Source organism: Micromesistius poutassou (assembly GCF_964030765.1).
Source record: "Micromesistius poutassou genome assembly, chromosome: 3".
Classification (NCBI taxonomy): Eukaryota; Metazoa; Chordata; class Actinopteri; order Gadiformes; family Gadidae; genus Micromesistius; species Micromesistius poutassou.
In genome coordinates, this window is record NC_140273.1 from 3,564,706 (window position 1) to 3,578,736 (window position 14,031).

Sequence of the window (14,031 nt, forward strand, 5' to 3'; positions counted from 1 at the left end):
TGCCTCCTCCCTCCCTCCCTCCCTCCATGAGGCCGTGGTTCCTGCCTCCTCCACCGAGGGGGCCAAAGGGGGAGGGAGTGGTGCTGTTTTAACTGGGCTGAACCTGCTGAACTCTCATGTACAAACACCAGAGAAAATACAGCGAGAGCGTGAGGGTACAGTAAGGGGAGAAGGAGGGGAGGGGAGGGGAGGGGGGGGCTGGGGTACAGCAGAAACAGCTCCGGGGGTGGACGGGTGGGGGCAACCAGGGTTTTACATTTCTGCACCCCTGGAGGTCTGAGAGCGCGATGGAGGGGTGACGTGGGTGGTGCCTTTGAAGTGCAGCAGGATAGGCTAGGGTGTAGTTGTACCACCCTCTTCATTTTCCTGACGCTGCGGGGCCTTTCCATATCATATCCTCGTCCTTAATGCCTCACTTTCAAACGCTCCAGCATCCCCTCTTCGATCCTCTGATCAGCACTTTGTTCCATCCTTTCTCTGTGCCTCCTCTCCTCACCTCCTCCTCCTCTTCTCCCCTCCTCCTCTCCTCTCCTCCTCCTCTCTTGCCCTCCTTTCCTCCCCTCCTCCTCTCCTCCACTCCTCCCCTCCTCTCCTCTCCTCTCCTCCTCTCCTCTCCTCCTCCTCCACTGTTTCTACATTCTGGTCGAGCTCATCATAGTTGAGCTAAGCACATTGACAGGAAATTCAGAGGTTAAAGAACAAAACACCAGTAATATGCCTGAATCTTTTTTCAGTATTTCTTTCTCACCATGCCCTGACATCTTGGCACTGCCATCCCCCATCCCAACACAAGGGAAGGATTGCAGGCAGAATAGTTAAAAAGAAAAAGTAGCACATCCCACCTTCTGACCAGGTGCAGGACAAATAAAGTAATATAGAGTGAAAGAAATGTAATGTCCGCAGCACTGCTTAAGCTCCCATATTAATTTAATGAAAAATTGTTTGAATAGTTTGCCATTAGTTTACTAACTGTAATAAGACTTGTACCAGACCCACAAGAGTCCCTCCTGTTATTTGATTCCAAGCTCCCTGTTGACTCTTTGACTCACGACTTACTCACACTCCACTGTTGGGCTCTGGCTTGTTACTCTCACTTGAAAAAGTGACAAAGAGTTTGTATAGTAAAGTGCGATAAGAGGCTTTAGTCCAGAGATGCACAGCTGATTTGAGCATCACAGTGTGTGTGTGTGTGTGTGTGTGTGTGTGTGTGTGTGTGTGTGTGTGTGTGTGTGTGTGTGTGTGTGTGTGTGTGTGTGTGTGTGTGTGGAAGGGGGATCCACTACCTGGACTGTTGATATAGTCCATAGTGTTGATATAATGTTGAATCATTACAAACATGCCTTCTTCTCTCGTTCTTGCTCTCTCCCCCCCCCCTCTCTCTCTCTCTTAACTTTCACTTATTTTTTGGCATTATTTCACTTTGTTTGTGTTTGGATGCCTGTGTGCATTTATTCTGTAACAGGGTGAATGTGAAGAGGTTAAAACATCCCAAAAACTCTCCCCCCACCTTTGTGTCTATCTCTCTATCTATGTGTGTCTCTCTCTATATATATATGTGTGTGTCTCTCTCGCTCTCTCTCTCTCTGGGTGTCTGTGTGTGTGTGTGTGTGTGTGTGTCTCTCTCTCTGTGGGTGTGTCTCTCTCTCTGTGTGGGTGTGTCTCTGTGTGTGTGTGTGTGTGTGTGTGTGTGTGTGTGTGTGTTTATGTGTGTGTGTGTGTGTGTGTGTGTGTGTGTGTGTGTGTGTGTGTGTGTGTGTGTGTGTGTGTGTGTGTGTGTGTTTATGTGTGTGTGTGTGTGTGTGTGTGTGTGTGTGTGTGTGTGTGTGTGTGTGTTTGTGTGTGTGTGTTTTTTATCAGTGTGTGTCTCTCTCTCTCTGCACCTTTGGTCCTCAGAGCCTCACTGTCACAGTGGGCGGATGGAGGAGAGGAGCGATGGAGTGGGGTGGGGGAGGCAAGGGCGGGGGCTGCGTTTGGCAGACGCAACCAACGAAAACAGGAAAAGAGTCTGCTTGGCTTTGGTTAGCTTCTAGAATCAATCCCATGTCGGTCTAAAACGCACACACACACACACACACACACACACACACACACACACACACACACACACACACACACAGAGAACCGAATGATGCAAGAAGACTGCAACCTGCATTTTGCCACTGTCAGATAAAGTAGTTTTCCTCAAATTCTCAAAATGGATGAGGAGAAAACTTTGATTTCTTATGGTGTCCAGCATCGAAGCATGCTGTGACGGTTTTAGAAAGCGCCTGATAAAGATGGGTACATTCAATTCAGGTGAAACTTTGGAGGTTAGTCAGATTGAGACAAACTGGAGGTTCGAGTTTGTCCCAATCCCAGTGGAAGTGGTAGAATGGAAAGAGAATGTAATATGTTAAATCCCACCACACACATATGCACAAACACACACACACACACACACACACACACACACACACTCCCCCCTACAGAAGCATCATACAATAAACCTACAGGGGGTGGGGCACATTTTGAGAAGTTATACACATTGGCCAGAGAAGTGTGTGTGTGTGTGTGTGTGTGTGTGTGTGTGTGTGTGTGTGTGTGTGTGTGTGTGTGTGTGTGTGTGTGTGTGTGTGTGTGTGTGTGTACTCCACCGGGCACACACTGACATTCAGCTAACAATGTTGTTGAGATTGGATTTCAACAGGCTTTGAAAATGACTCATGGTCGCCAAATGATCACGCAGGAAAACAAACCACAATCCATCAAACTCCACAGAGTGAACGGACCATCTGAATCTCATTGAGTCCAGCGTCCATCGTTTTTTGTCTACCTGGCATGCAACGTCAAGGATAGCATTTATGTCTCTGCTATGTTTCATAATAATACCTGCAACATGTCGCCTAGTTTTAAAAAATAACACACATTGCAGGACTCCAGCAACATGCAGAGGGAGACCCAGACAGATAGGCCCCTAGCCACGGAGAGCCACAGGTGAACGGGAAAGGGGAAACTAGTCGGCGGGTTAATTACCTCCAAAGCCGTCCGAGGCGAACGTGTCAGACCGTTATCTCTTCTCCGTGATCCGCTACTCCCTTCTGACGTCTCTCTTCTATTTCCCAGGCGATACTTGGACACAATTCGACTTCTCCAAAGAGTGTGCCTCGCTTACCATCGATTATTCGAGGGTTGTCTTTTGCCTAGGCGTACCTACGAGGAAGAAATAAGTGCGCGTAAAAATCATCCAACGGGATAGCCTCTCTCTCGTCGATGTGTTGCTGCTAAGGATGAGCTACTTTACCCAAGTGTTAGTTTTCAGATACAAATAAAAACATCTGAAAACCCCGTCTATTGCGTGTACATAGGGAAGCTGTCTGGAAAGTGCATCGCTTAGTTGCGACGCTGGTCAACTGAGTTTGTGGGGAGGAGGGAGGCTGGTTTTAAGGGTGGTGCTGTAAACTGAGAGGGTGGAGATGGGGGGGATCAACAGCTGGAGGCGACGCTTGTGTCTGCATCCCCTAAAGTTTATCCACGTCCGTTCTCGGTCATTCTTTCTGTGTAGTGTCTTGACATATCACCAAAAGAAAAAATATACTGTTTTATATCGCGTATAGCCTGTACGCCTGTAGCCTATTAAATCGTCGATTCAATAGGATGGGAAAAACATAGATTTGCATACAAACTTACATTTGATTGACTGTATCGTTAGTGGTTTATAGCAAATAAATGAGCTCTAGTCCTATCCAATGGATGTGGCAAATTGCTCACTGTAGGTATGCTGTGCGTTTAGCCAAATTTGCTTAGGAAATCCCCATGAAATAATTTGGAATACAATTAAATGAATTTGCATAGTCTGGAGGCTCTGAAAATGGCAAAATTGCCCAAATGTTCTCACCAGAACGACTTGGTACACTAGAAAGCATACTTTGTGAGTGTTTGTAGGTGTGCATGGGAGGCGCGTGTGTCGATGTGTGCGTGGAGGCAGTGGTTCAATATGGATGGCCAGTTGTAGGATTTGCTCATCACAACGCGCGGTGTTTATGTCTACCAGACAGTCCTCGTCCCCACAGACCTACCTCCTCACTCGAGCCATTCAAAGCGCCACATCCGGATCATAGGACCAGCCAAGAAGAGGAAGGGCTCTGACGTACGACTGGTGCATTTCTTCAACGTGAGATTTTAAGTGTTGCGCATGTTTGTTCTGTTTTGCTTTCTGTTGCAATTATGCTGTTCCATGCGTTACGTCGGATCCACCTTTCCTGAACATTACGCGTCTGTTGGGCTATACTTCCCCAGAAAACCAAGCTGTCAGCTATTTAGGCATAGTAGACCATTCGTTTTTGCAGATAATACATAAATTATTGCTCACCAGCCATTCGAAAGGATTGTTATGAAACATATGCACGTACGTATTTTGATATGCATAATTTACCCAAAACAAAAAGCCATAGGCTACAAGTCTACCGAAGTTCCAACATTGTTTGGGCCATTTGAAATGTGTTTTCTTTCTATCATATACCATAATATATAGAGACATAATGTCTATATGATGGGCGAATCTATCAGCAAATAATGACCGCATATTCTTTGCTGATAGATTAGATATAGGTTATTTGTTAAAACGGTCTCAAACATTTAAATACAATTTGTACTTCGCTGCCATCTAGTGGTAAACCCGATATTATCATTACACAATATAAAATACTGTTTCTTTATCTGTCCGCGCTTTTATGGCTCATTTCTGGATTTCACAATGCAATCAAACTTCATAAAGTTTTTATTTACAAGGACAAGGAGGAGGGACCAATCCCAGAGTTGCGAAAGGGAGTGACGCAAGCCTTCTGTTATGAGTGTTGTTGTTGACATCTGAGGAGGAGACAGCAGAAAAGGCGGTTGTTCAAGGTGTATAATATAAAGAGGCTGGCTTCAAGTAGCTAAGCAGGTATTGTTTGGCTTTGCAGGGAGGGGTTTATATTTAACTGTTGATTTGAGGAAAGACCCTTGTTTATTATTTTAATATTGACCTAGAGCTGATATGGATATGTCTCTTAGTCTGTCGTAGCTCTGTCATTACTTACACATTCGAAAGGCTATTATCAGCACTGAAGGAAAATGGTTCCAAAGTTACACATAAGAAAACAAACACCAATACACAAAGTAATTACACAGTAAATGCCTGAATACAAATGTACAATACTGAGAATTATTAAAAGCATAAGAGAAGAAAAACAAAACAGTCACATCAAAACCTAAAACACAAACAGATTCCGATGGAGGTTCGTTTAGAAAAGGTCTTCTGGTTTCAGGATGGTAGACCTCTCAGATCACTGGAGATTTGGTGGACTGAAATCAATCGTAACCATTGATGAACAAGAGGTGGGGGATTTATTATGAATATTATACTTTTATTTACATATGACACTATTATTTGAATGTGTAGGGGCCTGGTAATTGTGTAACCAGTGAACAGCTCAGAAACAACCAAACCATAAGTAGCCTTCTACTACTATTATTATTATAATTTATATTATTATATATTATTATTAATAATAATAATTCGTATTATTAATTTTTGTAGTGTTTATTGATGAATCATAAATTAATGTTTGCCTATGTTTGCAAGATGTGTCACCAAAGGGGGCCATCAGATTAAAAAGCATATATAGGCTAATACATGGTAAAAAAAAAAAAATCATTTTACCATATTATATGATACATAACTGATATCTGATATATATATTAAACATGTGTATTCTAGATTGGCTAGGCCTAGCCACACGGCGCCACACAACAGCCGCGTTTCACTGGACTCCTTTGTGCGTTGTCTACTTTTCCGGAAAACAGAGAGCAACTTGATTCCTACCAGCTGTTTCCCGCCTCGAGACAGATCAGCTGCAAGCACACGTAGTAGGCGGAGGCAAAGAGCCACACACACACACGCAGTGGAGGATCCCCATCAGCTGTGGCTGCAACACAGCAAGGCATTCCGATTCTCTATTTTCCTTTAACGTAGGAGCGCGATTGTTTTTTCGGATTTAAACTATGCACCTAAACAGGGTGAATAGGAAGCTTCTATAATCAGCACCTCTTATTAAAGAAGCTGTTTGTGGCGGGGGAAAACAACACGGATTTCTGAAGGGGGTCTTCGGAAGCATGGAATATTTCATGATGCCGACAGAGAAGATCCCTTCCTTACAGCAGTTCAAGAAATCGGAGAAGGATGTTATCGGGGGGCTCTGTAGGTATGTATCCGACGGGAGATCGCCCTATTAGCACGCCGCGCATTGCATGTGGCTGGCGGCAATCGGGATCGGAAATGGGTTAGCTTATTAGCCGTTAGCACCCGCATTTGGTAAACCCACAACATGGTTGTCAATACTCCCTTTTCGTGCCCCCGCCGACCATGGCGGCACTTATCGATAACCCGAAGCGTCGCGGCGATGGGCGCGCACCACGCCGCGAACGGGTGTGGAAAACGTAAATAAACACCGCGAAATGGATGCGTTTATGTCGGGCGCAACACCAACCACGTGGTTGTTATCGTGCTTGCACGCCGCTTTGGCGCTATACACTTTTTCACCCGTGTTCGACACGGTTTATCCGGGGGATAATGTGCCATACCACCCCTGAGCGGTCCACCGAACACCCATCGCGGTGATTCATGTTCCCCCGGGTTCACCCCTCACGTTTCCCGACCCTTAGCAGGGCGGAACGGGGCCACAGTGTGGAGCCCTGCCCGTGTAGCTGCTCTGCTAGCGCTGCGCAGCCATGCTGGTCCACGGTGTGTGTCGTGTGGAGAATGTAGCACGGCTGGTGTTTATCGCATGCCTTTTGTTGTTCCCCCTGGCCGGCCCGCCCGCTTTCCTTCCACACGGGCTAAACTAACGCACACATTCCCGTGGTTTGAATTTGAGATTTGCCCGTCTTGGTGGGTTGAAAGTAGTACGGTTAGCCATTGACCAAAACTAGCTCCCGAGTGTACGGAAAAGGCATTGTTCTCGGTGCCAAGGGGCTGGCCTGCTGGTGTCACATTTCAGTCCTATCGCGTGATACTACTTGCCTAGTAGTAGCAGCACGTCGTTGCTGCTTTCGATTTCAGTCCGAACCCCAAGGAATGGGAAAACGACGAATCGAAGTTTGTTTGTGTATCATCCGTTTCTTAAAGAGTGACTGTTACTGGTAAGCCTATTGGAACCCGTGCGTCAATAAACGCAACCCCTCGACGAGGCGCGCACATGTGACTCAGCAACATATGTGAATGACCATATGCGCGAAGCAAACGTAGACTTTCACACGTTTTTCCTATATCCTTATTTTAAATATGACCCAAGTATCCTCAGTTAAACCAACTGTTCCCCCCCAACATGTCTTCAGGGTGATAAGACTAGCCGCGTGTGTGCTTCGTGCCAATTCGGAGGCTGAATGCATCAGTCTACTTTTAATACACCTCCAATCATGTTCTCCTACATGTTTTAAGTGTTGCATTTAGATATATCAACAAGTCTGTTACCGTAATAACATGCAACCCTCGAGGGTTTTCATATCGTTCAATGCGTTTGCCCCCTAGCAAAGGAAAAGCTTGGTTTGTATTGTATAATAATATGAGGAAGTCAATAATCACATTGGCTTTATCACCAAAGTTAATTTGTTTTGAAATGGCATGCAAACCGCCAAGTGATAGTAAGCTTTATCTGCCAGCATATGTAACCAGATGTAGGTCAAAGGCAGTCGCAGCTATAACTTATTGTTTTGTTTCAGATAGCCATCGGGTTGCCTGTCCAACCAGGCCCCGTCGCCCTACCAACCCCTAGTAAAAAATATCAACGAAATGAAAATATCAGGAAATTCAGGTTAATGGGTTACTCTGTGGCCCTCATGGTTCACCCATTGTTTTCCTTGAAGAAATAGTTTAGACCACACAACACAGGGTCAGAGGTGTAGAGCGCTGAGTTGAGTGACAGCTGACCTCTTTAGCAGGTCAACATTTTTGTAAAGCCTTTTCTGGTGAGGAGGCAAAGATCCCTGGTGAGGAGGAAGTGCAAGTATTGGTCAACAAACCGTTTTTTTGTCTAAAAAAACAATTGTGATTAAGCCCTACAAATAGAACAAAAAAACAAGTACACTCCAAATTCGTAATATTCTGTATAAACTGTGGATCAAAGCGAAAACGAAACTTGCCCACATGACATTGCTAGGCCTTCACAATACAAGGAAACCGAAACGAAATTTCTTGACTCTCCTGACACATCTCTATGTGGAAATGTCATCTCTCGCTCTCGCTCTCTCTCTCTCTCAGCCTGGCCAACATTCCCCTCAGCCCAGAGACGGCCCAGGACCAGGAGAGGCGCATTCGCCGCGAGATCGCCAATAGCAATGAGCGGCGGCGCATGCAGAGCATAAACGCCGGCTTCCAGTCCCTCAAGTCTCTCCTGCCCCACACGGACGGCGAGAAACTCAGCAAGGTACGGCCCGCACAAGCACTCACGATCACACTGTGTTGTGATGGAAGAGGTGTTTGTTTGGCTTCTGAAATCTGCTCTTCACCAAAAAGCGTTTGAGTACGAAAAACGTGTCTGCGCATTTCTTGCTCATAATGCACGTTTGATCTGTGACTTTGATTCTCAATCTAAACACGCGTGTTTGCCACAACCAGGCAGCAATCCTGCAGCAGACGTCGGATTACATCTTCGCTCTGGAGCAGGAGAAGACCCAGCTGCTGCAACAGAACAACCAGCTGAAACGGTTCATCCAGGTACGGCAGCGCGTGGATCCACATGTCCACGACGTGGAGTGTCGTTCTCGCATCTCGTTTGGTTGTCGGCATTGGGTCAGAACCCTAAACCCTGCGGGTGCACCATTCTCTGCCCATCCAGGAGTTCAGCAGCTCGTCGCCCAAGAGAAGGCGAGCGGACGAGAAGGACGAGGGGATCGGCTCCCCGGACGCGCAGGAGGAGGAGAAGGGGGAGGAGCTTCGGCGGGAGATGCTGGAGTTACGGCAGCAGTTGGGCAAGGAGCGGTCAGCTCGCATGCTGCTGGAGGAGCAGGTGAGACACACACATACATACATACATACACATATATATATATATATATATATATATACACAACAATTGTATTTTGTAATCAACATGTGTTGGTCAATAGCACTCTTTGAGTACAATGTAACAGGGAATCACCATACAAGTACTCATCACAAAGACCAACGTACTCCATGGCTACTGTTATAAAAGCTCTCCGGAGGAATCAGGACAAGGAAATCGTTTGTACTTTTATTGGTTGGTTTAACGGTTGGTTTTGTGAAGCCAGGAGGGATGGTTTGATCACCCCGACCGCTAATGTCATTTTAAGAGAATCGTACCAAGCGCATCACAGAGAGTCTTCCTGCTGCGCCGGCTCTAAGTGTGTGTGTTCCTCCGCCATGTGGTTCCCAGGTGCACACGCTGGGCAACCACCTGCACCCGGAGCGGCTGAAGGTGATCACCCAGGAGCTGGAAGCCCAGGCCCAGCTGCAGAGCCAGACCCTGTTACGGCTGCAGCAGATGCACGGGCAGACCACAGAGAACCACACACACAGCCCCAAGGTACGATCAATAGACACGTACGCACGCACGTCACGCACGTCGGGTATTTTGCAATGGCTTGTCTGTTCCCGCGCAAATGGGCTTAAAGCATCGCCCTTGAAATACTAGCCTCATGATGCACATGAGGCTACTATTTGAATGTATTTTTTGGCAGCGACTACTGAACAACCTTGAGCAACCTTTTGAGGTGCATTCCCAGCGTGTCCAGATGTTGGCAGCCGTTATCTCCTGCAGGCTGTGTCAGACTTATAGTTGCAACAGCTGTTTAAATTTGTTTTATCCAGTTCTATCTGGCAGCAGAGCGGCAGAGTAAACAGTCATGCCATACCATAGTATACAGTTCCCAGCAGATGAACAGGGTACATAAACAAGCCAAGACCCGCGCTCCACAGAACCTGTGAAACAGTGGAAGATTTGGGGCAAAGTTAACTATTTTCATATTGAAATGTCGGGTTGGACGTTGGCTGCGGATCTCCAGTCAGCAGAGGTGTTGATTGAATAAATAATCAGCGATGCCAGTCAAGTGGCAAAAAGGGCGCCTGGCTGATAAGCACATGACTCCAGAGCACGGCGTGAACGAATCCAACGCCCTATTTTGGTTCCTTTCAACTTCTTTGGTAAAAACAAGAAAATAACATTCTTAACAAGTCACTGTCTGTTCTAGATCAAGGCCCCGCCCACCCCGCCGGCCCCCACCCATCACCCCACCGTCATCGTCCCGGCCCCCACACTACTCCAGCACCCGCATCATCACGTCACCGTGGTAACGCTGAGCCCCAGCGCCCAGACCAGCACTGTGTCTACGTCCAGACAGAACCTGGACACCATTGTGCAGGTACGAGGAGAGCTCTACATGCTTGGAAACCTTTTATTCGCGTGTCTGTCAATGTGAGATTGTTGTATACAAAATACTAAAGGCTTAGTTATGGTTCCACGTTGATGTAACGCAATGACTAAGCAGTCGCTTCGACGCAGTCGTTAACCTGTTTTGGTCCTGCGGTGGGTTTTATTAAGCGGACCAATCACAGCTCTTGTTGCCGAGTCGCCTTGACGCAAGGTTACACTTTTCTGGAGGCGCACGTCAGGCCCTTGCAGTGGACGCAAGGAGGGTCTGAAAGGGCATAATGGGTCCGTAAAACCTCTTGCATTGCATCAACGTGGAACGATAACTAAGCCTTAAGGGTGGCTCATAACTAACAACATTTTGTTTTTAAACTTGAACTTTCACATCGCTGCAGATGTTTATTCAGAATTTTACATCAGGCTAGCGAGAGATTACCCGCAGGACTGACGGTTCTGTGCTTCCTCAAGGCCATCCAGCACATCGAACGCAACCAGGAGAGGAGGAGCAGCGCGGAGGAGGAGCAGAGGCGGGCGGTCATCGTCAGCCCCGCCCACGTTGCCATGGACACCACCTGCTCCGATACAGACACTGACACGGAGGGAGAGGACCGCTCGATGAACTAACCCATGGCTTGCATGCAAAAGCTGCATTAGACGCGCGCACACACAAACACACACCGATCGACACACACCACACACATACACACACTGTAGTTGCCTCTTGACGCGAACAAGTTTTTTTAGACGACCCATTCCCCCCCCCCCCCCCCCCCCCCCCCCACTGTTGAGTCGCCCATTTTATTTGTACTGGAAACCAGAACAAACCCACCATAAGCCCCTCGGAGGTCAATTTCCTCGTTAACAAATTGAAATTCGTTAACACGGTTAACAACCAGGTTCTAGCGGCCAAGCTAGCCGTAAAGTAACCGACTGACCACGCAGGAAGTGCCACGTTGTGAACCCAATAACATTATAGTTAGGGTTGAAAGGTGTTTCCTCTTTCCTGCACTGTTGCACAGCGGCTTCATGCTGGAACAGGTAAAAAAAAAAGAAAAAAAAAGAACCCCAGAGAAACCCAATCATCATCATCCTCCAAAAAATCCTCCGTCCTTTTTGTTTAATTTAATATTTTCATCACGTGCTACTTACAATCGTGGCGTCAGTGCTGCCCGGCTCCAGTATACTCATTGACAGTATTATGTGTGTGCTGCAAATGGATAGACTCGACGGAGAGTTGAATGTAATATAGCTCGGGGCAGGCTGAGCCCCTAAGGGCTGAGGGCGCGTTCAGAGGGGTGCACTTATTTTCCCCCTTCGTCTGGCCTCATGTGTGCCACCCTGCTGGTTTAAGCTGCGATAAAGTGGATGAAGCTAAACAAAAAAGAACCCGTATGAATCAATGATTCATCTGATGGACTCAAACTAATTTGCTCCATGTTTGATCCCGTGTTTTGGAATTAACGAGTAAGATTAAGCTACATCATCAATCAAGTCAAGAAGGGGCTTTTCCTTTTTTGTTTTGCAGTGTTACTGAATGTATGTGGGGGGGGGGGGGCAGTATCTCACTCTTTGACTTAAACAACTGACTCTGTGTATATGTTGGTGCAAAAGGCGGCCATGGGCTAAATAACTGGAACGGTTATTAATCTTCAGATTGCGTGTCAGATAATGTACTCCACCATTGGTGGTGGATACACACATATGCTATACACATAATCGAAGCTGGTTCATCCAGAAATCTGTCCCCTCTTCTGATACAAATAATGATGTATGTTAGGAACATAAACATACCATACCCCCCCCCCCCAACCATTGAGATTAAATACTGGAATTATTTGGAACCTGACTAAATCGGGTCCCAGGTTTTACCTTTTAAACAAGGCCTCTTTAAAAAGCATCTGCTGAGCCTCTCAGACTTGTTGGACCGTCGTGACTATGCACTCGCTTTGGGAATTTATGCAATTCCATCTCCAGTGACTGTTTGAAATGAGGAAGGGATCATCTATGCACCGTTTCTAGACATGTACTTACCAAGCATCACTTGCTTACATCTTAGAATGTAAAGTTGTAACTTCCGCGTGCTCTGGCTCTATATAGTGCTGTTCAGAGCACTAAGGCCAACCCCTATTTGGTTATCCTTACACTACCTAGTGCACTGGCGGGGGGGAGGGGGGGGGGGGTGGATATGAAACTTGCTGGTGGTAAAGTCTTCATATGTAGTCTTATCACTCTTCGAGGAGGAGATTAATCTGGGCTTGAACGTGCCAGAGCTGGAGAACAGCCAACCGTCTCTGATGGGCAATGATGAGGAGAGCCAAACCTACACCTAAAACCACATTACGAATCAAGTTATTCCATTTTGAATTTGAGCGACGTCTAGGTATCCTGGAAAACAATGCAAATAATGAAAATAGGTAAACATGTGGTTGGTGAAAGAGGTTATTTTAACGGGTGGTGTGGACCTATCAAAAGGGCACCGTTGAATAGTTGTTTTTATTTGTGTCGTCTGCTCAGTGCACTGCACTGAAATTGAGATTGTTCCCCCTCCACCCCTCCCGCACACAGCAGACGCCCTCTGTTGTCCCTGCCCCCCCCCCCCCCCCCCCCAATTGTCCCGCGTCTCTGATGTCTGACTGGAATCCCGCCCGGTAAATGTGGCCGTGTATCGCTCCCTGTTCCGATACGCTGACTTGATGCTGTAAACATTCCATTTATTTGAATCTTTATCGTTCTTCGTTTGGTCATGTATGTCACGTTGCCGTGTGAACGTATGTTCAGAGAGGGGGGGGGGGGGGGTTACGTCAGTGGGTGCTTGTAAAGGTCTGTCATGGCTCATTCCCCTGGGAGCCCGGACTGCCTCCTCACGTCTCCCATGTCTCACAGTCAGCGCGTGGGCGGCGGTCCAGCTAGGGGCCACTTTCACACCGGTTGGGGGCCCCGTCATGCTTTTCTCAGTAATACTATATACCCTTTTTTTTTTTTTCTTTAAAAACCACGAGAGGTGGAAGATTCTATGTACATATTTTAAGCGTAGCCTTAGCCTGTTTTATATCTTTATTGGAGAGAGATGTTCAAATTTATCAGTCAGGGCTGAGGCTGGGGCGGGGACGGGTCCCTCTTAACGTGTCGGTGTGTGGCAGCACTCCTCTCCTTTGGGCCAGATACCAGATGATTGATATGAAGCACTTGATGTTTTATGCTGCCCCAATCAAGGATACCGAAGGTGTTGTTTTTGCCATTAAAAAAGAAAAGAAAAAAAAGAAGCTCTTTTCCGTTACCAAAACCTGAGCAGCTGTTGTTCTTTTGCTTTTTTTTTTTTTATCTCTCATTCCTCCGAAATGGGGAAACATTTTAATATTTCTGATTTATTTTTGTTCACCTGTCCTGGTCCATGAAATGCTGTTATATTTTGTTTATAAAAACCTGGATAAACAGGCCTTAATAAGGATGAAAAAAAAAAAGAAATAAAATTTGTACTTTTTTTCTAAATAATACTTGTGTACTGTACTCTGTTTAGTGTTCTAACTGAAAAGACAATGCCACTTTATGTATTTCAACCACCACTAGGAGGGGGTGTTTAAAACGAATTACTGCTTTATTGTAAAAAGCTACTAGTAGAGTTTTGCTC

At 46.4% G+C, this 14,031-nt stretch overlaps 2 protein-coding genes across 2 annotated transcripts in view; one reads left to right on the top strand and one right to left on the bottom strand.

Moving 5' to 3' along the window:
- The window catches only part of glis2a (GLIS family zinc finger 2a), an 18,816-nt gene extending 15,451 nt beyond the window's left edge, over positions 1-3,365 (bottom strand). The window contains exon 1 of the mRNA XM_084465228.1: positions 3,013-3,365. The gene's annotated coding sequence lies outside the window, so the exon portion shown is untranslated. The remainder of the gene's footprint in view (positions 1-3,012) is intronic.
- A 2,576-nt stretch (positions 3,366-5,941) lies between these two features.
- On the top strand, positions 5,942-13,824 carry LOC311341254 (transcription factor AP-4-like). The gene is made up of 7 exons (XM_084466152.1): positions 5,942-6,221; positions 8,276-8,441; positions 8,633-8,731; positions 8,853-9,023; positions 9,411-9,560; positions 10,225-10,395; positions 10,872-13,824. The coding sequence occupies exons 1-7, from the start codon at positions 6,133-6,135 to the stop codon at positions 11,025-11,027; spliced, it is 1,002 nt and encodes a 333-aa protein (XP_084322278.1). The 5' UTR covers positions 5,942-6,132; the 3' UTR covers positions 11,028-13,824.
- The last annotated feature ends 207 nt before the right edge of the window (positions 13,825-14,031 follow it).

Bases quoted from the DNA above. Each gene is read 5' to 3' on its own strand.
- LOC311341254 (XM_084466152.1), top strand. From the start codon at position 6,133: ATGGAATATTTCATGATGCCGACAGAGAAGATCCCTTCCTTACAGCAG. The intron at 9,024-9,410 runs GTGAGACACACA...TGTGGTTCCCAG, and splicing joins GCATGCTGCTGGAGGAGCAG to GTGCACACGCTGGGCAACCA. The intron at 10,396-10,871 runs GTACGAGGAGAG...TGCTTCCTCAAG, and splicing joins ACCTGGACACCATTGTGCAG to GCCATCCAGCACATCGAACG.